At 42.4% G+C, this 27,391-nt stretch overlaps 3 protein-coding genes across 6 annotated transcripts; 1 reads left to right on the forward strand and 2 right to left on the reverse strand.

The window, feature by feature from the left end:
• The first annotated feature begins 947 nt into the window (after positions 1-947).
• Positions 948-17,677, forward strand: Larp4b (La-related protein 4B). Of its 4 annotated transcripts, none has more exons than XM_071703606.1 (10): positions 948-1,019; positions 3,250-3,628; positions 4,568-4,817; positions 4,897-5,037; positions 5,237-5,458; positions 5,594-5,736; positions 5,836-6,855; positions 9,384-9,651; positions 10,256-10,360; positions 11,037-17,677. In XM_071703606.1, the coding sequence occupies exons 2-9, from the start codon at positions 3,261-3,263 to the stop codon at positions 10,349-10,351; spliced, it is 2,508 nt and encodes an 835-aa protein (XP_071559707.1). In that variant the 5' UTR covers positions 948-1,019; positions 3,250-3,260; the 3' UTR covers positions 10,352-10,360; positions 11,037-17,677. The 4 variants fall into 4 exon arrangements, with proteins under 4 accessions (XP_071559707.1, XP_071559705.1, XP_071559706.1 ...); XM_071703604.1 differs by lacking the exon at positions 948-1,019 and adding an exon at positions 1,026-1,688; XM_071703605.1 differs by lacking the exon at positions 948-1,019 and adding an exon at positions 1,026-1,679.
• A 143-nt stretch (positions 17,678-17,820) lies between these two features.
• Positions 17,821-24,808, reverse strand: LOC139771098 (RAB11-binding protein RELCH homolog). Its single transcript, XM_071703603.1, has 16 exons — positions 24,597-24,808; positions 24,258-24,458; positions 23,779-23,937; positions 23,344-23,696; positions 23,143-23,256; positions 22,746-22,990; positions 22,209-22,519; positions 21,729-22,015; positions 21,278-21,605; positions 20,619-20,772; positions 20,281-20,404; positions 19,801-20,071; positions 19,388-19,523; positions 18,894-19,093; positions 18,459-18,720; positions 17,821-18,194 (listed from the first exon to the last, which is right to left on the reverse strand). The coding sequence occupies exons 1-16, from the start codon at positions 24,646-24,648 to the stop codon at positions 18,047-18,049; spliced, it is 3,345 nt and encodes a 1,114-aa protein (XP_071559704.1). The 5' UTR covers positions 24,649-24,808; the 3' UTR covers positions 17,821-18,046.
• A 322-nt stretch (positions 24,809-25,130) lies between these two features.
• On the reverse strand, positions 25,131-27,266 carry Rpn3 (regulatory particle non-ATPase 3). The gene has a single exon (XM_071703613.1). It carries the CDS (start codon positions 27,056-27,058, stop codon positions 25,541-25,543), a length of 1,518 nt encoding a protein of 505 aa, XP_071559714.1. The 5' UTR covers positions 27,059-27,266; the 3' UTR covers positions 25,131-25,540.
• Positions 27,267-27,391: the final 125 nt, after the last annotated feature.

Raw genomic sequence — 27,391 nt, forward strand, 5'->3', positions numbered from 1 at the left:
TGTAGATATACATCGAAATTGATATCTATCGCCATGTGATCACGAGTATACGAGCGTTCGTTAAACGACGAGTGTAGTTTCATAAAAAAGACATTAGATAAGCTATCGTTGTTTATCGATTACGTTTGTGCCGTGCTCGCTACAATTGCCGCTTCGTAGAATTCTGGTTTCTTCGAATTTAGCGGCAGACGATAGCGAGCTAGATTGTACAAAGCTTCTTGTCTATCTGGTTACGTAAATTACATAACAAATATTTTGCTATCTATTCGAGGAATACATAGAAAATAGTTTGCTGAATATGCAAAATGCCAGAGATAATCGCGAAGCGTTCGAATTATTGGAAAAACGACCGTTCGCGATACGCGTGCTTGTTAAAAAAAAAAATTGCGAGCTTTGCTTTTCTAGCGAAAATAGATAGAATCAAGGGGAGGACGAGATGTGGAGAAAAATGAGAATCCATTTCTCTCGCCGTTTTAAAAATCCGAGAGGAGACGGACCTTCCCTTCGAAAGGGATAATCGAGTATTGTTTCCTGAACCCGTTTTTTCTCGCTTCAAAAGTTAAGATAGTATTTTTTTTCTATTCGTCCCCCAAGGACCAATATTTTAAATAGAAGAATAAAAAGTTATCGGAAAATAACGGAAGGGAACAGATACAGGAGGTCGATAAGAAGGGATAACGAGATAAATATCCTGGCGCGTCCCGCTCTTAATTTTTTTTGGGGGGGGGGCGAAAGGGGGAGGGGTCCATGGATATTCGAGTGTCGAATTTCCGTTTGGTACCCGTCGTCTCGACTGGTCTCCTCGACCACCGACGCATTTCCCTTCGAGAATTCGAAAGTGGCGCGCGCGCGCGCCCCCCCCCGCCGCGACGGCGCGCGACGGGGCTGCGCGGCGCGTCGCCGGCCCTCCCCCTCCCCTTCCACCCCCCCAGAATGCATCGCGCGCCACGGCATGTGCCTTTTTCCGCCATTTTGTAGTTTGCTCGAGAGACTGTGTTGAGTTCGATTCTTCCACCTCGGTAAGGAAACACCGTCGTGGGAAACGGCCGCGCGTTGATCCGCACGGCGCGGTGGGCCGCGGTACGCACAGGGCGGATCGTAACGCGCGCGTCGCGCGGCGTCGCGGATTCGCGTGAGGAACGTGGCGAATCTCGCCGCCGCCTGTCGTCTCGCCAGCCGTCGTGCTGCTGCTGCTGCTGCTGCTGCTGCGTCGCGTATTTCGTCGCGCGCGCACGCGAGCGTGTGCGTGCGTGCGAGCGAGCGAGTGAGCGAGCGAGCGGACGGGCGAGCGGGCGGGCGGGCGAACGGGCGAACGGGCGAGTGAGCGAGCGATCGGGAACCCCGGATCGAGTCGGCCCAACCGTCGATCATCGAGGCCAGCACGAGCGAATTCGCAAAAAACGCGCACACGAGACGCCCCGCGCGCACGACGAGCCGAGTGCGAGCAACCAAGTGCCTCGAGAGCTCTCTCTAGTCGAGAAACCGATCTGCACGAGGCCGTTCGGGAGATAGAAAGAGAGAAAGAGAGAGAGAGAGAGAGAGAGAGAGGGAGAGAGGAGCGAGCGAGTGAGCGAACGAACGAGCGAACGGGCGAGCGAGCGAGCGAACGAACGGGCAGGCACCTCGTAGCGCTAGATTCAGGGCACATGGGATCATCCGGGCCCGTCTCGAGATGAACGGTGATTTCGGTAACGACCATCTGTCCCATTCATCCAACCACGCAACCACCATGCAACATCATCATCATCATCCATCATCGTCGTCGTCGTCGTCATCATCGTCGGTGTTACACGCGCTCGTGATCGGGGAGTGTAGTCTTGTCATCGCGCCGCCTTCATCCACCTTCTCGCCACCGTCAACCACCTCCTTATGTTGGTGTGTCTTTCCGCGCCGCATGCTTAACTCCGCGCCGTAACGTCGTAACGTCCGACACGTCGTTTTCGGTCGCTACCGTCCTTCATCTTTTCGTCCACGTTGCCCGTCGTCATCGTCCTTCGTCATCCACATCCGTGTGTACGTCGTCGTCCTCGTCCTCGGTGTGTTCGTCGTCGTCCTTCTCCTCGTGTCCGGTCGGAGAGAGAGCGGAGGCTCGCCGCCGCCGCCGCCGCCGCCGCCGCCGTGTCGTGTCCACGACCGCGCTATATTTGGCCGATAACGCGCCGCGCGCTCCGCAACATATTGCGCGGCCCTCCGCGCGCGGATTCTCGCCTGGCGCGCCGCGAGCCTCTCCGGGCGGCCGTCGTCGTGGCACGCAGCCCGACGCCCCGTCGCCGAGGCTCGCCGGAGGCCCCGTTGTCGAGCATCCAGCCGCGCCGAGGTCCGGCCCCCCATGTCTCGTGTCGCACCACGTCGTCGTGCGTCCGACCGCGACGTGAAATTCCTCTCGGCGCCGCTTCCCCCGCTGCTCCCCACGTTGTTGTCCCGCGGAAAGCTCCCTGGCACGCGCGTCGCCACAGGTCGCACTCCGGTTGCGGTGGGACGGTGGGATTACCCGGCGGTTGCTCGGGTACTTGGTCGAACAGTGCTGCATACGGAGACACGGGTTCGAGAGTCGAATGGTCCTCCTGATCGTTTGTTCTGTTGTGGGACACCTGTGGTCGTTGTCATGATAGTTTGCAAGAACATGAAGGGTCAATGTTGTACAAAGCATCCTAGCCTAAGCACACAAATAAATTACTATAGCTAATTATATGGTATATATAAATTTTTGTATTGCATATATATCATATAAAAAAATATGTCGGCTGACATTGTTCTATCGAAAATGACCAGAAATGTTCGGTATAATGCAACTGATATTTTGTAGGATCGTAGTGGAGTTCTATCTGTTCTTGGAATAGATACATTTGATATTTAGACAGTCTTTATAGAGTTACAATTGAGCGTCAGATTAATCGTTGAATCGTAAGCATGATTGTATAAGAAAGTCATATATGATGTAATAACTAGACGTATTATTGCGGAGAGTCATATTTGATGCAATAACTGGGACATGTAACTTATGACCAAATTAGGTTAGAATTTCAGATGTGCTGTTTTCTAAAATTCAAGTAGGATTTCAATTATGTTATACCAATTTGAAATATGGCAAAATAGACGGTGGAATTTTCGTTAATGTAAATTACCGTTTTGCAAAATATTCTGTTGCGTCAAATTTTATTTATTAGAACAATGAGTGACGATTGTAACACATGTGTGAACTTTGATACGGTGTAAAGGTGAAAATTACAAACATTCATCCCTTTGCAGGGTACGTTTACATGAATGGGGACATCGGGAAGCTGCCACCAGGGGCGGTCTACCCAGCCACCCCTGAACCACTGGGTCCACAGGTTGCGGGCGCAATTGGTGGTGGTGTGCCTAATATAGACTACGGAGTCATGAACGGTGCGCCGAGCGGCAGTGAATTGATTCTTGACGCTGGTGTCGGCAGTCTAGAGCCATCGCCCCAACACGCTATAAGCATGCACGGAGGTGCTGTTGGATACAGCCCGGTGGATGTCGCCGCATTGGGTGACGCTTCTGCCGCTCCACCATCTGTACCAATGACAGATCTAAATGTCCCTGGTATACCTTTGGAGCAGCTTAAGCAGATGCTCTCCTCTCAGCTCGAGTATTATTTCTCCAGGTAACGAAATCCTGAAATCTAAAATTTCCCGTCTACAATTGCACGAAATATTGCACAATGATGATTTTGCAAATACATACATTTGCATCGATTACATGTATCAGTTTTATTGTTTCCGGGAATGTGTTACAATGTGTTACATTGCAAGGTTTTTCACCACAATCATATTCGCAACCTTCGACTCTTCGACCACTCTTTTATAAACACAGCATATATATAAACAAGATACATATGGTATGGCTTGGGATCGAACTTGCGATCCGCTGGAATGGATCATGAGTTGACCGCTCTCACGCGGAGCCACGCGTCTCATCCGAGTTTATTTTGACTTTCATCTCGTAATGTCCTTAACTATTTCCTAAAAAACTGACCTTTGATCATACGTATTGTGTTATTATATAATAATTTTAATGATTTAAGTAAAAGAAAACTGCTATTCGAAAAGTGTTACGGTACATCTGGTGGCTAAACTTTTAACTAAGTAAAAAATAAGAAAGGAATTTAATGGAATTTTAGTAATCTTAAAGTAATTTCATACATATATGTATGTATTGCACGTGAAAATATGATCTTAAAGCCAGAAATTTTCAGGAAAATTATTTATATAGTTGTTTTCTTTGCAACTAGAATGAGAGCCCAAAAAGCTATATATTAATTAATATCTGAACAAAACTTAATTCTTTTACATATACAATATACTTCATTATTATGTACGTTTTGATCTAGTCTTTGGATGAACACATTTCCTAAAATACTTTAGCCCAAAAATACAGTTACACAAAATACAGTTGCCTTTCATTGATCAGTTGCATGTTTCCTCATTATGAAATGCGCAATTAACATACAAATTACATAAGCACATGCACGTATAAGAATATATGTAACAATATTACATGATAATGTGAATGAACCTAATGAATATAATGTTTTGCTTTCCAGAGAGAATTTAGCCAACGATACCTATTTGTTGTCGCAAATGGATAATGATCAGTATGTGCCGATATGGACAGTAGCGAATTTTAACCAAGTGAAAAAACTGACGAAAGATATTAAACTTATAACAGAGGTGCTGAGAGAGTCTCCTAATGTTCAAGTTGATGAAGAGGGACAGAAAGTGAGGCCCAATCACAAACGATGTATTGTGATACTTCGTGAGATACCAGACAGCACACCGTTAGAAGATGTGAAGGTTCGTCCTAATTTATCGATTCTACGATTGTCATAAAGGATCAAGTTCGGCTCTTTAATATCTTGATTCTTCGGCGTAGAATTTATTTTCTGGAGAGGGATGCCCGAGGTTTATTTCGTGCGAGTTTGCTCACAATAGTTCGTGGTATGTGACGTTCGAGTCCGACGAGGATGCTCAAAAGGCCTACCGGTTTTTACGTGAAGAGGTTCGAGAATTTCAGGTAGGTCGTAAGCTTATATAATTCCGTTTGAACAAGTGGTAATGCGAAGTAAATATTTACCAATGATTTTGATGATTCATCAGGTTTACAGCTATATTTAGCTTTAATTATAGCTGTAATTGGATATTTATTGCTACAGCTACAAATGATAGCTGATAGATCTGAGTCCATAATTACTATTCCGATTGTTAAAATCCAGGGAAAGCCGATAATGGCGAGAATCAAAGCTAAACCAATGAACAGGCTACCGATGCCGACGGTAGCCGGTGTAAGTGGTATAAAGAACGGCTACAGAACTCCACCCCCTCCTCCTGTCTATGATCCGAGCAGTTACACGGCTGGACAGCAACGTTTTCTCTATACCAATGGCACGACCATGCCTCAGACAACTATGCCGGCGTACGCGAACCAGGTCGTTTATGTAAGTATACAAGTCACAAGTTCTTTTGCGCAACAATTCACGTGCGCGAGCTTTTCTATCATTTTGAATAATTCATCGCACCCTGTGTCGGGAGAGAGACTCATATAAATAAAATGTTTCTTTATTTTTTTTCAGCAACCGTTTTATCCGGCCGGTATGATGCCTTGGGGACCAACTAGTCCCGCTTATTTCGAGATGTCCAATGTCTTTACGATGAACGGAATCACGCCGCACAACACGTTCACGCGTTCAAACACAAGATATAATCCTCGAAATAGGTATGGATTTGCAATTTCATTTTCTTTTTTTCTAGATATTATGTTGGTTGAATGAATATCTCGGTATCTGAAAGCATCTTTTTTTTTATACGTATACAGAAATAGACAAAGAAACGGCTCCGATCGAAGCTGTTTAATAGACCCGACCAATCCCAGCAACAACAGTAACAACCATCACCACTATCACCATCATCATCACCACCATCATCATCAGCCGTCGTCTATGCCGCCGCTGAGTAATCGTGGTTCTCATTCTCCTATGACCGGTGGTGGCAACAATAGTGTGTCCCTGAGCTCTTCTACGTCCACTTACCATGCCTCGAGTTTGCCTCCTTCGAAGCCGCTCGCCTCTTCGTCCTCTTCTTCCTACCAGTCCGGCACAAAGTTCCATTCTTCGTCGTCCGCCGTGTCGTCTGTTGAACACGTAAAGGGAGCTTCCTCCTCGTTGTCCTCCGCGCAGGACCAGGACACAACGGCAGCGGTCGAGACCTCCTCCACACCCTCCTCCTCGGCGCCTTCGTTTACCCGCCACCGTATCCATCGCAGGACCAAAGATCAGGACACGAAGGTAGCAAGCGGGAACAACCATTCGCTGCCGGCGATTAAGGAATCCCTGCCAGCGAGCGGAGGCAGCGGCAGCAACAGCAACTGTGGCAGCCGCAGTAGCGGCGTGCAGTTTGACCTCGAGGCTGCCGCATTCCCACCCCTGCCCGGCCTCGACACCGACCACGGCAAAACGTCGACCGACGTAGGTAGCGGTGGCAGCGCCGGCACTGTCGGCATGGAGTCTTCGTCGCAGAATCGATTGTCCGATGTTGTCAAGGGTACCGCCAAGCTCAAGGCCGTTATCAAGGACAAGGAAAGTGGCAACCAGCCTCATTTGCAGCAACAGCAACAGCCCGCAGCGCCTGCGCCAGCAGCGGTGAACACCGCCAGTAGATCCGCTAGTCCTGGAGCGAGTACCGGAGCAGAGGCGCAGGGAAGCGCTGCCGCATCGACGAATTCTGCGAACGCCACGCATGTCCTTAATCCGCCGACGGCCAACAACGAGAATACGTCGTCGGCCGACGCTGCCGCGCTCAGCACCGTCGCGCTCACTCCCCCGTCATCTCCTGATAAGTGAGTGGGATTTTTAATTATACGCTCGCTCGCGGTGTAACGGTGTTTCGGGCAGTTGCGGAGAGTTGCGTTGGTTCGCGAAATTGACTTGTGCTGGATCGAATAGCGGACTGTTTGTCAATCTGCGTTGCAGATGTGTTATGATTTTTAGGGGGGGGAAAAAAAAGAAACAGATCCTCCAATGGATCTATGATACCTTTTTATCCGACGACATAATGCATAGTTCGTCGTGAAGTGTGGAAAAATGTATCGGTCACACAAGTCGCGTTTCTTTATTATTATTATTTTTTTTAGATTCTCTAACGATGTTGCATCCTTTGCTCGTTCAATACGTATGAAAAAATCAAGGAACTCTATTGGAATTGATTTTTTTTTTAAGTAAAATTGTTATTTAGCTTTCGATTATGAAAGCGACAAACGGCTGTCTTGTTCCAAAGTACGACGAAACTTTCCGCTCTTCCAATACACATACATACGTGTACATAGATGTATATGCGCGCTAATGCGCAAAGAGAGGGAGAAAGAGAGAGAGAGAGTGAAAAGTTCTTGGTCCTTGAATCGTCAACCTTTTATTCTAATTTTATTTGTAATTCATTTTAGTTTTATCCTCTTTTAAACTAATTTCTTTATTTCTCTTTGTAATGATTTTTCTTTGGACGAAAGATATTTACGTGATTAACGAGGTTTCGCACTTGAAAACCAGTGAACTGTATTGCCGTGTTGTCGAATCCTTGTGTTTGAAAATTACGTTTGTTGCTTTTTTTTTAGTAGATAGGTGTGCTCATTCGATTTAGATTGTTATAAAGTCGCGTAGTTAGAAATTTTTGTTAAAATTAAAGGGAATATCGCGCGAGACCTTGATTGTACGCAAAGTTGAATTTAACATCTCGTTCGAGCGAACGAGCAATTTTTTTTCGTCTATGCAACCGAAAGGAAGTAAGCTTTTCGTTGGCTTTTTTTTTAGTCCTGTAAATGGCTATGACGGTTTTACTACTTTGCTCTTTTTGCGAGGAGGATATGTGTACAGAGTCTTAAACATTTATATTTGTACCTAATCACTGATCACTAATTATATTGACGTATAGAAAGCAAACGCGAATCGGGGTCATGTAGTAGATTCGGTTCGGACGAGGAATTCAGGCTGGCCTCCGTAAACGGGTTCCTGGACACCTGCGTTGTTGGATTTTTATACCCTTGGATCGGTGGACCGTTGTATCGTCGGATCCTCGGATTCTCCAATTCGATGTTGGATTCTTTCGTCTACCGCTCGCTGTATCTTTGGATCCTTAGACTCTCTCGGAGATCTTTAGTTTCATTCGTAAAGACTCGTCGACTCGACAACGCAAAGGTCTGAGGATCCAAGGATACTCATCACGATGTGCGAGCTTTACGTAGGGCCGATATACGTAATAGGGTATATCGTAATATATGCCTTCAGGAATGCCGAGTTATGTTTCATTGTTGTTGTTGTGTTGTTGGCTGCATTATGTGCTATGTTTGTTTTGTAATGACGGACACGTGTTTTTTTTCCCTTCGAGCCGATCCTCCCCGTTCTGACATTGTCGGATACGACGGTCCGATTGCACGTCGATCGATTTGTTACCTGGGAGGAGAGGGAGATCTTTTCTTTTTCTCATCGAAAAGATATATACACATATATATATATATATATATATATAGATATAGATATATATAGAAGCTGAAGCTTTCTTTCCATCGCCATAGTTAATCTCGAGTAAAAGAACGTTACTAACTGTTAATGTCCTTCGAGTTACCGCAGTAGCCTTATCCGCCTGCATTCTCGCCACTTTTTATTTCCAACGCGTATGTTTTATGGTGGAAAATTTATATGAGAACCAAGGATCCAAGAACTGACTAGAGATTCAAAACGTAGGGATTTGAATGCCGCACAGATTTTTCTAGGTTTCCGGGACTCGGGCGCAATTCTTTCCGGTCGTTCTCTAGCGAGAATGCCGATACGAAGGTGTTTTTCGTCGAGTCTCTTTGAATCCTGAAAAGAAACGGTAACATCCTTGAATCTTCAAGCTGTTAGATCTTCGGCTGCGCGCAAGCCTCTCACCGTTATCTCTTACCGTTTATATTATTAAATTAATTAGATGTACTCGCAATTATGATTTGCCATTTCTTATCGATAATGTCATCGTTATCATCGTGCCTTTCTGATTCTGAAGTTTTAGAAACTTTTTTTTCGTTTATATAAGGCCTCTAAATATTATTCTTTTTTTTTTTGTAAGGATTCTATAAGCATGCTCTATAAATCCGGTATATAAATAAGGGTTTAAGTTTGCGGTATCATGGATTCTTTTAGATGCTTAGTTCTTGAAGGTTTCCCGAAGGTTCTAAAAGTTCCACCGTATTCGTATATCCAAGATTGACGAGATAATATAGGAATATCTATCCCTGAGAATCTAAAGGATTCGCAACGAGGGTACCTCTAGAATCTCAGGATAGCTAAGTAAGCATGTGTGTTGTTAGTCTTTTACTATTGACAATGGCACCGCTGACAGATCTATAAAGACTGACGACTCGAACATGGTGAACGGTGTGGACGACGCTGTAGTTGCGAATACGCACCTGCCGGCAGTGGCTACGTCGACGGTAACGACGGCTACGACGACGACAACGGCAACGACGGCGACGTCAGCCGCAGCGACCACGGACGATGCCGAGACGATGACCAGGTGCGACTGTAGCAACGTCGTCGTCGTCCCTCCTCCTACTGCCTCTTCACAGAACTCCCAATCGCAAACTGGAGTGGCCTCTGCCTTCCCTATAGTGAGTATCTCGCGATCTCTTGAAAGAAATTTGTTAGAAGTTGATAATGCGCTTCGGACTCTTGAAGATCCCTAAGGGAATTCAAGCACAGAGTCAAGAATATAAATGGTATAAGTTAGAAGATATGAGGAAGAAGATATAAAAGTTCTATGATTTAAGATGAGGAGTTTCAGGACGATAGATGGAAAATTGATTAACATTAAGAATCCAGAAAGATTTCAAGAATGCAGATAAAGATCTAAAATCTCATTATATCTAGAAATTTATGTATACTTTATGTATAGATACATTTATATATAAATATATTCAAATATATTTATATATAAATGTATCTATACATAAAAATTTAGATTACGAATTTGTTAAATTAAGATAAGAGGTTCTAAGTAAATAGTTAAATAAAGATTCTAAAAGTACAAATAATAATCTTAAAATCCTTAGGATATGTTCGTGGATGATATTTATAAAATCTGATTTATGTATTTTAAATATTTCTGTGAGATTTTATTTAGAACCTCATATTTATGGCGATTCTTATATGCTCTACAGAATAATAAATATTCTTAAATAACGCGCGTTAATAAATATTTCGTGTTCTCTGCAGGATCTTACGAGGCCAAGCTATGCCCAAGTAGCGCAACATTGCCGCGAGCTACCTTGTACAAAACACAAAACAGATGAGAGGGATAGAAATGTTTAAAAGCTGCACGTAAGTATCTTTTTCTTCAATCTTCATAGATTCTCATTTAAAGAAGCTATGCACGCGGAAAGAAACGCGAATAAGTTTAATCTTATGAATAATTTAATATTGTAAATGTTAGTTTCTAGTAAGAATCTCTTAAGATTATCTTATGTCCATTTCTTCCAATGAAGATTAACTTTAATCTCGGTTTAACTTATTTTTTATCTTTTTCTAGTTTTAACAATTAGAAAAAGAATAAAAAGTAGGTTAAATCTAGATTAAAGTTAATCTGCATCGATAGAAATCGACATTAGTATGCTAAAAAAGTCGATAATATTAATTTGCAATTAGAGAATTTTGAAGGAATTAAAAGGTATAGTTAAAAGTACATGCAATATGACGCATCTTGCAAAAGATACCAAGCTTTTTTAATAATCCATGTGTATAGTTTGTTTCTAAAGAAATCTCTTGTACAATGATACTTTTTTCATTACCATCCTGTATTCTCAGATCCTTAAAAAATACGGCCTGGATCCCTTCCCGGATTTTCAAGAATCCTTATATACTCTAAGATATTTTCTCAAATCCACGAAATCCACGAACCGATCATCGACGTAAGACAATCGGTTGAAAGTTGTCATTTCTTCATAAAAGAGAAACGTCCGCACAAGGTATATATTCTATTCCTTTATGTGCCTTGAAGGTGACGACGATGAAGGAAGACACCTCAAGCGGCGGAAGCAGCTTAGATATAACGAAGCAAGAAGCCAAAATCTACAGATTACCACGCGTCAACGGGGTAATTAAACGATAATTAGCTGTGCTATATGTGCTATGACGTCATCGCCATCTTCTCGGGGTCAGATCGGATCGGATTGAGAATCAGGATATCGGAGCTCGCCGCTGCTTTCACCTACCTATCTATCCCCCCGATACTCCCTTCTCAGACCGACGCCGTCACGTGCTGCAGGCGTGAGGAAGAGAGAACTTTTTACATTGTACAGTGACGTCTCGCCTACGATCAACGATCGGTCGATCGACGAATCGATCGAGAGAGAGAGAGAGAGAGAGAGAAAGAGAGAGAGAGAGAGAGAGAAAAAATGAATGAGTGATAGTGTAAATGTGTGAAAATGTGTAAGACTCGCTGCGCACTATTATAGCGGTGCATTCGCAGGCACTACTATTATACAGGGTGATCGGAGAGTCCCGCGGGGCAAATTTGTCGCCGCGGTTTGATGATGTTGATGGTTTTGCCGATATATTTTGCTTATAATCGGCACAATTGTTTTATTCGCTTTATTGCAATTTGCGGAACGCAATGATTCGATTGTAGTTTATTCGTGATTGGAGTATGTTTGAAGGATTTAAAGTCTTGAAAAATCTAAAAATTCGTTATAGGATTTAAGAACGATGATCTAAATGCACGCGTTAAGCGGACGAAAAGAAGAGCCAGCCTGGCAGCGGAGGCCCGAAGACTCGTAGCGAACTTGACGTTCGGTTACCGGCACGCCAATGAGAATTATTAGGCTGGCGAAAAGAGAGATCGACAAGAGGAGCAACTGGGGATCAGAACATGTAAAAAAGTTAAGAATCTGAGATTTCACACGCGTATAAATAAAAATCGAGATCTGCATTGAATGAAAATAATTCGGTTGATCAAATTTCGATTTCTGAAGTATATACCTTCTTGAAGTCGCAGATTTTCGACTTTTTCGATTTTTCGTTCCTCGAGTCGCGCTCTTCGAGCTTTTATTACCGATCTTTACTCTTATGAGTTTCAATATAGACGATATAACACAGTTTTGAGTGTACCTAATAATGTTTGATAAGCTTTAGTTTTAAGACTTCGTTAGTAATTGGTAAGGATTCTTAATTAATAACAAATATAATATAGATCTAAAGAATTTACGAATCTAAAAATTCGAGTTATACGAGATGTAAATGATTGTCTAGAATTATGCTTCGGATAAACGCGGAAGTGTATTACGACGTGGCGACATTTTTTTTTTTTTTTTTTTTTTTCTTTAAAACGGTTTTTCTCTCGACAGCACCAAGCGCACGGCTGCGCGACTTCCCGATCACCCGGTACATCGCGCAAGAGAAGAGTATTGTTATATATCGTTTTTTGGTTCTGTGATTGAGGTACATATTTGTTAGCTTGTAAAAAGACGCGTTAAAGAGATAAGATTATATTACTCTTTTAAAGGGAAAAACCCCTTCCCCCGCCCCTCCTTCGCGTGCAGAGCCGTAATGTTATAACCGGGAAAAAACACACATGTCTATTAGATATATATAATTATATATATTTGTGCCAAAAAAAAAGAACATTGCTTGACGAAATCTCCCGAAACGTGCAACGAAGTGGACGCCGAAATCAACTGAGATTCTCGCCAAGTGGAAAGCGGTGTGGAATCCCCCCCCAAAAAAATTCCGCTCTCTTCCACGTTCCTCATCTTAAAAAAAAAAAGAAAAGAGTTAAAAGTAATAAGAGGGGAACGAAGAGATTGTATTTTATAAACGGAGGAAGTTATGACAATGTGTACGAGATTATGCGTGGTTTAAAGGACGTTACCGATGATGAATGATGTGATGATTAGGAGGAGGTGAGGGAGGAGGACGATCGAAGCGTACGAATTCGTATTTTTATGCGGTTGAAGCGTGTGTGAAGCTTATTGCGGAGAAAATCGGCGGTGATACCGGATCTGTAAAGTTAACACAGGACGAAGAGTGAGTTCGCACAATTGAGGAATGATCTTGGAAGATATTGCTAGCGCATCTGTCATAAGAGATACTTTGCGTTTTACAAATGTAACCGTAATTACAATAATTAGCGTTTTAATCAGCGGCAACGATGCGCAATACCGTGTTGCGTATCGTAATACGCAAGACGTAAGTGACAAAAAGAAAAAGATCAAAATTCTTAGAGGGTGTATATTATAATGTGCTTGACGAAGTCTCTCGAGATACGCGACGAAGCGGATACACGGAATTAAGCATTAGTATCCCGTCTTTAAGCACCGCACATCGGTTTGCATTAGATATTTTTACCGTGTACATATGTATTATATAATTTCTCTTGCCTTGATTATTCCTCAATTTGTTCAGATCCACTTTAAATGCGCTGACGTTTAAAGTGGATTTAAATTCACTTCCGCTACTCGAATCCTGCAATTCAAGATCCTCGAGACCAAGATTTTTCGGATCTCCCCGAGGATCTTCCTCTGAAGTTTCGCACTTCGAAGCCTCGTCATGGATTCCGTCTCGATTCCATTCTTGTTCCATCACCGTCATCACCACCACGGTTTCCTCGCTTTTCTTGTCCCATTTCCGCGACAACGGGAATCTCTGAGAAACTTCCTCCTAATTTTCTTTCTGACAACTTTTGGGCTCGCGTGTTGCTTCGAGACAGTCCCATTCTCTTCTCTCCTCGGTTTTTCGTTTCTTTTTTTTTTCTTAACAATTCCACGCCAGCTCTCCCTCGATCGCCAGAGATCCATGCCCAATTTTCTGCCCATCTCGACAACGCAAATCTCTTGAAGGATGTGTGCCGCAGTTTTATCGACAACTTCCTGGACCTGTGCGTTGTTTCGTGAGATGGGCCGATATTCCAATCCTCATTCTCATCGCGATTCCATCCCTATATTTTCTCAGCTTTTCAATCCCATCGTCCGATTGTGATTCCGTTTACTCTTCCGTCTTGTTCGCCACAGTGATGCTCGCGAGCGAGCATCGGTTCAAATCACGGTGGTCATCGTCGATTCCGTGGACTGTCGGGAGCGACCACTTCCGATTTGCGTGAAACTCGATTCCCCGCTTTTTAACTAACCGCCCATTATACTCTTCGCTGCGTCGCGATCAAACTTTTTTTTTTGTTAGACTATTCTTTTTATTCGACCGTCATGAGGTGCACTGAGACGTTTAGGAATCTTAGGGTCACGTTTTTATTCGGCCAAGAGAGAGAGAGAGAGAGAGAGAGAGAGAGAATGAGAGAGGGAGAGAATGAACAAGAAATGTGCGCGAGAGAACATGCTAATTCGAAGTAGCTAGTGTTGCGAAAATCGGGACGACTAATTGAGCACGCATTTAAGTGCCTCAAAGTATGTTGTATATTATTGATTATCTATTACCACTATTAATATTAATTAGTACTATTGATTGCTCTATTATATTATTATCATCATTATTTTATTATTATTATAAGCAGGAGCTTTTGGCTTTAGGTGTTACGATGATGCATATGTACCTACACACATAACAGACACAGACACACACTATAGTGAAAAGTAAAACGAGAAAAGGGATGCGAGAGAGAGAAAGAGATAGAAAGGACATTATTAACAAATATATATGCATAAAATATATATCTTATATGTATATACAGGGTGTTTCTCATGACCCATATGGGACAAACTTGATTATATAATATTGCGAGATGTTATGCGTAATGCTGTCGTACGGCCGATTGCCTACCTCACAAGCGGTGAACAAGAATGCGTAGCTGCTCAAGGACGCGTCGGAAGACACGGGTTTTTTAACAAAAATGATTTTCTTGGTGAGACCACGCTCTAAACTTTGTCCCATTGGTCCTAAAATTATATATGTATATATATATTATATGTATGTATTATATATATATATATATATATATAATTTTTTTTATATATATGCACACACCCTGTATATTTATTATATATTTGTTGATGATTACACGTATGCGAGTTTGAATTGACGATGTGTAACGAAAAAAAAGGCATATAAAGACGAAAAGGACGAAAAATCGATCTCCTGCGAATAGGGTGCAACAAGGATGACGTTGTGTCGACGTACATAAGTATATACTGCTATACTTTGAACTTACGATGCTGCCGTTTCATTTATACAACACATACAACACAGGGCGTTTTCAAAATAGGATTGTCAGCTGTTTCTGTTAATATTGAGTTGAATAAATCAAATAAACGATATGTCGGACAAATGTCGACTCTCAGAGGATCGTATATCGTGCCGGCAAGACATTCCCCTGGATTCTTGTGATTTCTTACGGGACTAACGAGGTTGATCGCGCACATTGGAAAATATTCATATATATGCGTTGATGTTATATTGTTGGACGCTTCAAAAATTCGCAGATTTAATTCGTGTACTTTTTCGAACCACTTGAGAATCAGAGATCATTAAAGATCCAAGGAAACTCGTAGGCGGTGACTAAGCGCTGGAATTTCCAAGATCCATCACTTCCGTGAAAGATACCTCAAATATAGTCTGATAATAATGAGAACTACGTGTGCTGTCTGTTATGAATACTGCGATGACCAGCAAAACGCTATAAATTCTAAAGACGCTTCAACAGGAGCTCGTCGGAAGGCCCAAGTATACGAGCAACGTCCAGGATAATCAATTTCAATCAAAAACTAAGCTAATAAATTAAAGGGAAAAAAATCAGAGATAATTCGAAGAGTTGCGAAATTGCTGTGAATTCGAGCGATTTAATCGTGCAGAATCGCCCGGGATTTCCCGAGGTCGCCTAAGAACCGGGAGATGATCTTTCGCCGCGCGATTCTCTGGAAATCGCTTAACATGATATCTGTCGTCGTCCATTGCGTATTTCTGCGAGAAAGAGCGAGAGAGTGGCGTATACATATACATATATACATATATATCCCAATTTCCTGGGAGGCCAGAGAGAAAATGATCGATCGTCGATCGTCGATGAACCTGGACGCGCCGGACTGGGGCAGTGCGGATCGTTTCAATTCGCACACGTTGTGCTCTGGGCGAGTCGTAAAGCGCGTTTCATTAAGGATATAATGTACGAGAGGCGATATACAAATTATATATGTATATAAAATTTGTATATCGTGTATATATATACACACACACATATATTTTTTTTTTACGAACCGCGCGTGGTTCTCTCCGGGAATGCGGTTTTGCTTCACCGCCACTCTCCAACGATGTAGTAAAATATATTCAATGTATATATATTATATACGCATATGTATACTACTGCTACTACATACACACACACAGACACACGCGGATAGGCTAAGGCATCAATTATTATACATACGTTTGATGTATGTGTGCGTAATGTAATGTCGCGATGTGCGTTTCACGATCCTATATTGCGATTTGCATCGCTGACTCTCGTGTACGCGGATTCGTAAAGGACGAAGAAGAGAGAAAAGAGAGGAAAAGAAAAAAATAGCATAATCGCGCGCGCCTTTGTCACACATACACATACACGCGAGCGACTCTTAACGACTCTGTCAAACGACCTCGTTTCGATTTCCTTTTCTTGGATTAACACGGGTTCTTTGGTTCTCATTTTTTTTTCCGTTTATCCTTTTCCTCCTCTATATTCTCACGTACACGCGTCTCGTTTTGTTGCTTTCCGGTATTTGTTATACGTGCACGTGGAGGCAAAAAGCGCGGTGTAATTGTATAGCTGGCTGACGTAAATTAGACCGAGGGGATCTAATGATGTGTGTTACGGATATTAATCGCGAGAGACAAACAGATGGTGCGAAAAAAATAATAGCTCGTATATAATTGACAGCGTTTCTTCAATCTTAAACGAGTTAGAATAAAGAAACAACGAGAGAGAGAGAGAGAGAGAGAGAGAGAGAGAGAGAGAGAGAGAGAGAGAGAGAGAGAGAGAGAGAGGAGAAAATTAAGTAAGATATTGCGAAAGTACTTTGACCGTTAATTTAAGCGCATTACGGCTAATTGTGTGCTATTTATGTGATTTTTATAGATCCACGCTGAATTACGAGTTTTTAGTCCTAGTAAAACTGAGCTTTCAGATCCAGGTCGCCGCCTGGGTCTGCCGAGACCCGGAGATCTTTTTTAGGTGAAATCCTCGAAAATTCCGAGAAAATTGGCGTGTCGCCATAATAATGAGGGTTCTTCGAAAAAAAAAATTGCACCGCGTGAGAGTGATAATGAAACGTACCTCGATCTCGTAATTTGTCCATCGGGATCGAGCGCGTCGCGGCGAAACTCTCTCTAACGATCGTGTCGATTAATTATCAAACGGGAAAAGGAAAATACAATAGCAACGTTTCGTTGACGCATCAGGATAAGCTGTGATTATATAAAAAAGAAAGGAAAAAAAAATAACGGAAACAGAACCGAGCAGGAGCAGGACGCAACAGGATGTGTATTCCTAGAAAGTCTGATTTTGTAAACTATTCTACGAGGAAAACACTTGTGTATTATATATATATATATATATATATATGATATGCGATATATATGATATGATATATGATATGATCTATGACGTTTGTTTATTACTATGTAAAGTGACAGATTTCGAAATTAAACATTAATTACTGTTAATCGCGGCGTTTTGAATTTACTCTTTTTCTTTTCTTCACCTGGGGAGGATCGTGGGAAAGAGTGAGAGCGGAAGAATGCCAAATCTCTGCGAGGGCGCAGGCACAATGGACATCCGAGTTTTACGAAACGTGAAAAAACATTCGTATTTCCTCACCTCTGAACTCCTCAGATCGTGTTAATATTTAAACAAAATAATTTACACGTCACTTACAGAGCTAGCGCGATAAAAAAATAAGTTAACATTCGTTGAAACAACATTATTACATTTATGTCTAACAACAACCTTTTGTGCTCGCACTCGCGAGTCTCTCGGCGACGTGACACTCGATTTTCTCACACACAATTTCTTGCTACAAGACAAAGGGAAATTTACTTCTTGCGGAAAATACTCGGCATGCCGGGCGATCCGGTTTTCTGTTGAAAGATCTTGCTCATCCTCTGGCGCATGTCCTCGAGACCTTGGCCGACATTCACCGTCGCCATCGACAGGGACAGCCCGGAGCTCGTCGAGAGTGTCCTGGAGCGAAGATAGCTTTTTACAAACGTTTAAACATTTTACGTACAGGATATATAATGTTTCTAGAAAAGTATTCAACGGTCCAAAGATATCGAAGTTTAGAAATCTACCAAATCTATGAATTATTGCAACCGTAGATTACAATTAGTAATCAAATATAAAAATTTCTTATATTTCTTTATCTGTATGTTTCATAATTATTAATTCATCATTTATTATAAATACGATCAGATATATTTATGCATAGTTATTTTTGTTCATTACCTATCTATTGGCTTTGGTAAGTCCTGCCTGGACTCCGCTTCCCTAAGCAAGGAACGCACCGCGTCTTTTTGCTGAGGTAGGCATTGATTTACCAACGTCTCGAGATGCCTCAGTCCCGGCAGTACTACTCCGGAAACGCATTGACTACTTAACGGACAGTAAACCAGCACAGAATACGCCTCCACCAGGACGTTTACTAATTCGATCTTGCGGCTCTGTTGAAGCGCGAATGAGGCAATCGTCGATAAGTGCGTCGCTATTACTGCAATTAACAATAATTCAGTATGACGAGATACATGTGTAATAATAATGCACAGAAACATAAACAAATTTCTTATCGAAGTTGAAATTGAGAGTTTATATTCCGTTCTTTATGTATTCAAGAGTTTATCTTTCGAGTTACATAAAGGATGTATATTATACAGGATAACGTACTGTCTTCTATGTAATTCTGCGGACAGGTGGGAGCGATGACCGCGAACGTGGATACTAACGAAGTTGCCAAAATTGGAGAGAGTTCTTGAGGATCCTTCGCGATCGTTTCCAACGTTAAACGTGCTTTATCACGTGCTTCCCTCACCTTGCACTCTGTTATTATACGTCCTAGGGTAGAGATTGCAGCGCAACGCACGCCACTAAAGATATTTATTCGATTATTGCATAATGTAAAATGAGAGATATCAATATCGCGCGAAATATTGACTGATCATATATATTTTAAAGTAAATAATTTTATACGAGTCGTGCGTCTGTGGGATCTTGGAATCTACATTGTCAGGCAGGTAGATAGAAATTTATAACTTGAATTTATAGCTATACAGGCATTTAAGGAATTCGGAGCAATTAAGGTTTTATAAAGAAAAATTAGTGACGCTAAGGATTCATGATATTCAGATACATGCATGCATAAGTAGAGAAGGGTCTCTCACACTTCAGGATCACTGGCGAGTGTTACGATGGCTGGTACGATCTTGGCGTTTGCTAGTCGATCCGAAATGTGTGCGATAATGGAACCGAATAGTGTTGCTGTTGCGCATCTTACAGAGGATCTCTGATGCATTACACCTGTAAAGAAGAAGAAACTTAGAATTGTTACTATAAATATAAATAAAAAATATTTTGCAGAACGTTATAATAAGAATATGTATATTGATCCTACGAAAATATAAATATTCGCTGTTTCTTTCGATATGTATATTTTTAATTGGAGAAAGAAATTCTTTTTCATAAAATAATTGCAGTTTAAGCTCTTATAATAGTTTTATTTATTATATGACTAAGTAACTATTTCTTCCACAAACTATTAATAGTAACAATACGAAAAAAGAGATGTGATACGAACCTTCCCATAAACTAGCAAGAACGCATTCTTGCGTTTGTTCACGAGCGCATAAAATACTGGCAGCGATTTGCAACCAAGATATACTAGTGCCGCTCATCGATAAAATCACGAGGAATTGTTTGAAGTAGTTGGCGAGCTCCGTGGAGTCGAGAGTACTCAGAATCACTAAGTAACTCGGGATCAACGGAAGACTCATAGTTTTCTTGTCTGCCGATAGTGCCGTCAATTGCTTCTCAAGTTCTGATACTTCTGTGGAAAATATTGTCTGTATCTGAAATAAAATTTATTCATAAAATAAGCATTCATTAAACATTCTAAGAAACTAAGGATTTTTGAAAGAAGTTCAAGAATAAAAACGTTTCTATCTAATCCTAAGAAGAGGATCTTGAGAATTTAAAATTAACTCAAAATTCAATAATTGATTCACTACAGTTATTAAATATTTTAGTAATACTTCTAGACGCAGAATCTTGTATTTACCCTCGATTGGGTGATATGTTTCCCAAAGCCCACACACAAGGAATAAATGTATGTAAGAAGGGTTTTTAAAACGTTTTCCTGAGTTGCATCCACAGACTTCACCATATCCAAGACATCAATTACTCTGCAAGAGAGAAAAATTTTGAAATCAATATTTTGGGATAGAAACAATCGAACTTTTAAAGATTCGTATTGGAAGTTTTAGTTTTTTTTATAACTGTAACTTGTTTTAGAAACATTCACAATAACTAATTAAACAATATCAAAAATAAATTTTTAATAATACATAATACGCTATTATTTTAATATAATTATTATAATAATAAAACAATATTCACAATTTCTTTGTAAACCACTCTAATTCCGGCCAGGATGCGTCCTTCCAAGATTCGGAGAAGAAGGTGTTGAGAAGAACACTGACGTCGACAGAATCCTCGTAGAATATCCTCGGGTCGGTGATATTGGAGTGACACAACGCCAGAAATTCCTCGGCTGCACCACAAAGTTTCTAGAAAACTTTTGTGCTTTTGTTTTTGTGCGAGCTTATAAGCTTTATACAAAATCTACTAGAAGATTTTGAATAGCACAATTTTTCGCATTTTTAAATCGTGGAATCCTCTACCACTTCAACTTCTACCATTTTTAAATCTTTAATATTAAATACTTGGGGTGTGTGTGTGTGTGTGTGTGTGTGTGTGACTTTCAATATATTTTACTCACACATCAACATTGATCCTAAATTTTTTGGATTTTCTAAATTTTTCGTTTTTATTCCCAAATCATTAAATTTAATTTTAACTTTTATGTCAAACTTAATGTAATTTTAACTTTTATGTCAAACTTAATGTAATTTTAACTTTTTATATTTCTAAACTTCTAAATCTTTAAATATTTAAATGTAGTTTCTTTTCTTTCATTCAATTATTCGTGTGTTTCACCTTGTAAATACTCAAATACACATTCCTCTATTTGTCATTTACTTCCTCTAATAACTCACACAAGTCTGGCGACGTATCATCCTTGATACAAGCACGCACCGCATCAACATTGGCGACACACAAGACCGTATAAGGTAAGATGCACTGCAGAATACTGATCGATGGCGTCAATTTCTCCTCGTTGACGTAGTCTTTGTTTGGCGTAGTCTGAGAGTGCACCGGCTTTAGCTGATTCTTAACTTTCAAGATTATGCGCGGTAACAGGTTTAGATGCAGCCTCCTCAGGGATAATGCCCATTGTGCCAAAACCGGTAACAATATCGACGATGCCGTTTCAACGACCATCGACGATGTGTCATGGAGTGCCGTTAACACCAGTTCTTCACACTGAAATTTATATATGTATAATGATATATCAATGTACGTATCAAAAGTATAAGATTATAAAAATGATAAGAAAAGAAATAACATAAAGATATAAAAAAATATATAAAATAATAAGATATTTACCTGGAAGTATTTATCAGGATCGTCCATCAAAGCTATGAGTAACGCGAGGCTTCTCACTACACTAGTTCGTACAACGGGGTCCTTGTCTTCCAATAACATCTGCTGCAACATTGACAGCATCAGCGAGTTTCTAATGGCAGCTGATGTGTAGGATGCCAATACGGAGCAACATTCAACAGCTAGTAATCTTCTCTCTGGATACTTGTGTTGACTCTGCTCCCAACAAATCGTTAGAATCTCTTCCGTTTCCAGCGGTTCTTCGGCAAGCTTCGCCATTACGACTAAACCTGACACACACACAAAAAAGAAAGCGATCTTTAGTACATTCAACAGGTAAACAAAATGTATTTTTCAATTATAAATGCAATGTGCAGTACATAAGTAGCAACAAGCACAATTTTTTCTTTGCGAAAAGAATAAATCTTGTTGTATCTAAATCTATTAATCCAAATCATTAAACTGTACATTTTTTTTACTAACCGGCCAATATCATTTGTCGTTCGTCCTCTTGCGGTCTCTTCTTCAAATTGAACAGAAGCTGCAGCAACTTCTCCCTCTCGCTAGAATTGGAATGGAGATGGATTGCACTAAGGATCAGAGGAATGATTTCTTCGCGCCTATTGAGGATAATGTTAGGCACTACACGCGGCAGAGTATACGCTAAAATATCAACTAATGTATCTCGGGTGATTCCATGCTTCAACGATTCTTCCACCGAGGACATTAATGATCCCGAAACATTCGCCATGCAGCGCGCCGCTATTTCCGACTTGAATTTAGCCGGCAAATCTCTGTAATGTTTACAAATGCACAATTAAGGCATCTTAGTTTCTCAAAAATCTTTATGTAATAAGATCTTCACATATCCTTAAACAATTATTTCAAGTACTCAGTTACTTTGTAACTTGGAAGAAAGTTCGTGCTAATTTTACGTTATTTCTCAAGTTTATCCAACTTTGATTAGTTGAATAAAAAATCGCATTCTAAAAATTAAATATGTATAATAGTATAAATAACCTGGAGGATGCGGTTGGTAGGACAGAAGATTTCTCTGTAACATTTATTCTAGGTAACTGCAACCTGGTCCATTCTTTGTCTCCTGGATCCGTCTCGTCCAGGCTAACTACCGCGGAAGCACTATCGTCTTCCTCCGGTTCCTGAGTAGTAGTCGATATGTCTCTTGGTAACGGCTCGAGTAGTTCAAACTTGTCAGGAGTTGTAGAATTGGAATTGATGGTACGGATAGTCCCGCAGCTACCTGACTATAAATAAAACAGTAATTTTTTGCAATATATGTATAATGCTCTACAATCATTAACTTATATTAATCATATGATTTGTCTGTGTGAGTGTTTAGATCAACTACAAGATTACTTTCCATGAGAGAATTCCATGAGCTAATTAATTAACTCACCTTTATCGGATTTTCTACAACGTTCTCCTTGTTTGATAAAATAACTTCCTGGAGAGCAGTTTTCTCCTGCTCCAACACTGCAATCTGCTGCTGTAACCTTTCAATCTGTTCCTCCTGTAAAGGATATAGAGCTCTTAGAAATTCACAGATTTTTAACGATCAAGAATTCAAATATTTTGAAGCTACATTAAAGTAACAAACCGTTTCCCGAGATTCATCCTTCTGCTCCTCAACATCCTCGACGACAAAGTCCGTTTGCACGGCAACGCTCGTAGATGGGGGCTTGTCATATCCGTTGGCTCTCATGTGTTCCCGATATATCTGCAATAATTCCGTGGGTTTGGGAATATTCAGCCCCACATCTTGCCAATCCTCGAAATCCTGCTCCTCGCACTCGTCACTGAAAGTGATCGAGGTGAGCTTGTACGATCTTGTCAGTAGATATTCGTTGATGAGAAAATTTAGCGCTCGCTGCTCGTGCGGTTTGATGGGCAATTCGGCAGTCGGATTCTTTTCAGAGCTCTTGTCCGGTGCCTTCAGTGTACCTTCCAATTCTATGAAATTTCAATTGTGTGTCATTAATTAAAAGTGCATTGCGAGCCGAAAGATGTTTCGTCGTTCGAGCAAAGACGTTACCTGTCACTACGGTTAAATTGGCGCGCAGCGAGGAAATATTTTCTCTGGCTTTGCGCAGCTCAAACTCGAGAATGGCCACTCTCTCATCGGCGCCACCTCCGTCCTCCGAATATCGAGTCATGTCCAACGAGTCCAAGGTGGCCTGACTAGAAGATCTGGCTAATGTTTCATTTATATGTAATGCTTCATTTATAATCTCTGTTATAATATCTGTTTATCGTTAAGCAAAAATTTATAAGATACAATACTTTTTATACCGTAAGATTTTTTATTCATTGATTTTATATCAACTATTACATTTATAATTATATCTGTTTATCGTTAAGCAAAAATTAACAAGACACAATATTTTATTTATATAATAAGATTTTTATTCATTGATTTTATATTAACTACTACCTGTAACTTTTTATTTATCTGTGAAGAGACTTTATAAGATATCTATTACTTCTGTCATGTTAACGACTAACGACACATACGCATTGGAGTATACGGCTCCGGCTTGATATTGGAGTTCTCGAAATTGTTCGGATTTGAGAAAAATTCCCTGAGGACGGGCAGCTCCTTGCCAGCCTCGCATAATTCGGCGTGCAATTCTAGGGCCGTCAAGAGCAGTTTCTCGTTGAGAAGCTTCGTGGCCATCTCCTCGTAGGATATCGACGTCCTTGACGCTCCATATCCTGAAACAAACGGGTGGACGTAAAGAAACCCGATTGTCGATTACTTCTTGCAATTAGCTTCAACAATCGGCAAGTCCGTCGTGCGACCGCAATCAAATAATCGGCACACCGAGTAATCGGCCGGGACGGGAAGGTTACCTTTGTTGTTCGCAGACAGAGACTCCTTTATTTCCTCGACGACGCTCGCCATGATGCCGACGCGCTCAGGTATTCCTAAGGAATGACATTTCCACTCCACGTGAGACGATATTGGTCCGTCTTGCGTGTACGCTGCCTCAATGTTAAACACAACACATATGTAACGGGAAATGATTATTTATAGCGCGAATACAATGACAACTCATCTGACGGTCGGGGTATGAAATTGCGTTTTGTGTAGATGGGCGACTACGTGACACACGTCGAGGATCTCTTGGGGCTCCTGAAATTCCCTATTAAGCGGCCAATTAAAATTCAAGCCGACTGTCCATCTGGCGATTTTTGAGCGGCATTTTAGAAATAACTTTTTAGCTCTTTTTGATATTTATTTCGGGCGAAATATAAATTATATATTTTTACAAAATTGTATTGATATATTAAATGATTTCTATTATAATGCGCATAAAGTAATATAAAAATTATAGATACTATAATATAAAAAAGAAAATAAATATATCAAACTAGTAGTACGTATACACGTAATAGCTTCTATATTTTTACTCTCGCTCTTACATTTTCAATTATGCAATATTAAGAATTTGTTAAAATTAGTCGAAGAAAAATTTCTGACATAATAACATAAGTAACAATATCGAGAAGTTACTTTATTAAATTGCAATATTGTTTTCATCTCACATTACATATACTCATAACTCGGTTTGTGTTATTTATCTCTTAAGTCATTATCATTATTAACGTTTACAAATTCGATAATGTTTCCGTAAACGTCACGGCGATGCCTTTATCAGTCCTCGTCGTTATTATGTGTCTGGAAATCCATTTAACGTTAGAAAAGCACGCATTAATATCTTCTAGGAGTGACTCCGGGACGTCACGCTCTCCTGATTTCGTCTGAGATCTACGGGGGGAGGGCGTCGTGGAATTCAAGGGAAACCGTCGTCGTCCTCCTCGGCCATCTCCTTGGCCAGCTCCAGATCCTGCTGTTCCCTCTCTCTGCGCTCCTCCGCGGACTCCAAGTCCTTCCCGTAAGATTTGGGCGGGTAGCGCATCGCCTTGACGCTCTGATTGTGCAGGTCCAGGCAGAAGGTGATTCTCTGATGAAACGCCAGCAGCGGCTCCTTGGTGCAGTAGATGTCCGTGGTCTCCTTGCTGCGCATATAGCCGTTCTCCGGGTCCAGGGTAGCCTCGATCACGCCGTCGCGGATCGCCTTGGCCACGATGAACTCCGCGTCCACGCTGGAGTCCAGTCCCAGCTTGCGGGCGATGTCGGTCGGCGATATGCGCGAATAGGAGAGCCCGATCGAGCGGATCGCGGTTTTGATGACGTTGTGCCGCAACCGTAGGATCAGCGTGAACGTGTGATCCGCGCGGAACTGCGGTCCAAAGTTCTCCAGGACCTCGCCGAAGCGCTGCAGGTTGCCCAGGCGCACCGCCTGGGTCAGCTGGAAGTACGGGGCGAGGGCCCGGCGTAGAGCGGCCTGACGGAATATCTGTCTCTCCGGGATGTCGCCAAGAAGAAGCTCGACCGCGACCGCCAGCTTCTGTACCGTCTGCCTGAAACCGACCGCCGTGGTCTGCGGCGCCTTGCGCATCGCCTGCACCAGATACTTGTGCGCCGCCGAGTACTCCAGCCTGGCGGCCTTTATCCTGCCGAGGTAGTAGAGGAAACGCGCCCACTCGTTGTTGCTGGCCGACTCGGGGAAGGTCGACTTGAGCACCAGCTTGTCCGCCTGGTCGTAGAGATTGTAGTGCAGGTAGTTGCGCAACAGGCAATTGATCAGCACCGCCTGGCCCTCGAAGTCGTTGCGCAGGGTCGCGGTACGTAGACGTAGGTGCAGGAAGCCGCGGATCTTGTCGAGCTGATCCGTCAGCTCGTACGCGCGCGAGTGATAGAAGTAGCACTTGGCGGCGATCAGGTCTATGGTCCTGCGGTTCTGCGCGCCGATCTTCTGTACCAGCTGCTCCGAGCACTGCACCGCCTCGCTGTACTTGCCGGTGTCGATCAGCCGGATCAGCACCAGCAGGTGGATGTAGCCGTCGATCTCGGGGAGCAGGGACGACGAGGAGCTGCGGAACTTCTGGGTGACCGCCTGGCAGTCGTCCACGTCCATCGGCTCCTCCACCCAGGCGAGGAGGGCGTCGCGCTCGGCGGCGGACTTGGTGTAGAAGCCGGTGACGAGGCCGCGCAGGACGACCGGGTTGAGACGACGGCGGGTGTTGGGCAGGGTGCGAAGGGCGCGGAGCACGAAGCGCGGCTCCTTGTTCTGCACCGCCTTCTCGATCTGCCGCGTGTGCTCGCGGATGTCGCACACGGTCTGCATATCGGTGTCCCTGCGCTCACCCGCCCCGTCGCCGTCGCCGTTCTGCGCGCCGTCCGTCGCGCCCGCCGGATTCACGTCGACGTCCATCGCCTCGACGTTTCTGCCGCTCGGTACGCCCATGATCACACGCTGTCCGCTGGTGATCTTTTGACTTCCCACTCTACGCCGACAGCTCTCGTTCACGGTGTTCGGGACGGAAGGATGGGGTTCCGGACGACCGTTCAGATACTCATCATCCACCCGCGATCCACCTCGTATTTGTGTGCTGATTTGTGCAACTCACCGTACGGCGTATGCTCGATTCGAGGTTAGGACGGCCGCGTGCTCATTGGTGCGCTGGATTTAGGAGAAACTTTGGGGGAGACCATTGACAATGCGCGCGTACTAGAGCCGCGGCGGCAGAAAGATAAAAAGCGAGCAAATTCTATTGGGTGAATTTGAATTTTCGGACTT

This window comes from Temnothorax nylanderi, unplaced genomic scaffold (genome assembly GCF_030848795.1).
Source record: "Temnothorax nylanderi isolate EJ_2023f unplaced genomic scaffold, tnyl_v1.0 TNYL_tig0035_pilon, whole genome shotgun sequence".
NCBI classification, from domain to species: domain Eukaryota; kingdom Metazoa; phylum Arthropoda; class Insecta; order Hymenoptera; family Formicidae; genus Temnothorax; species Temnothorax nylanderi.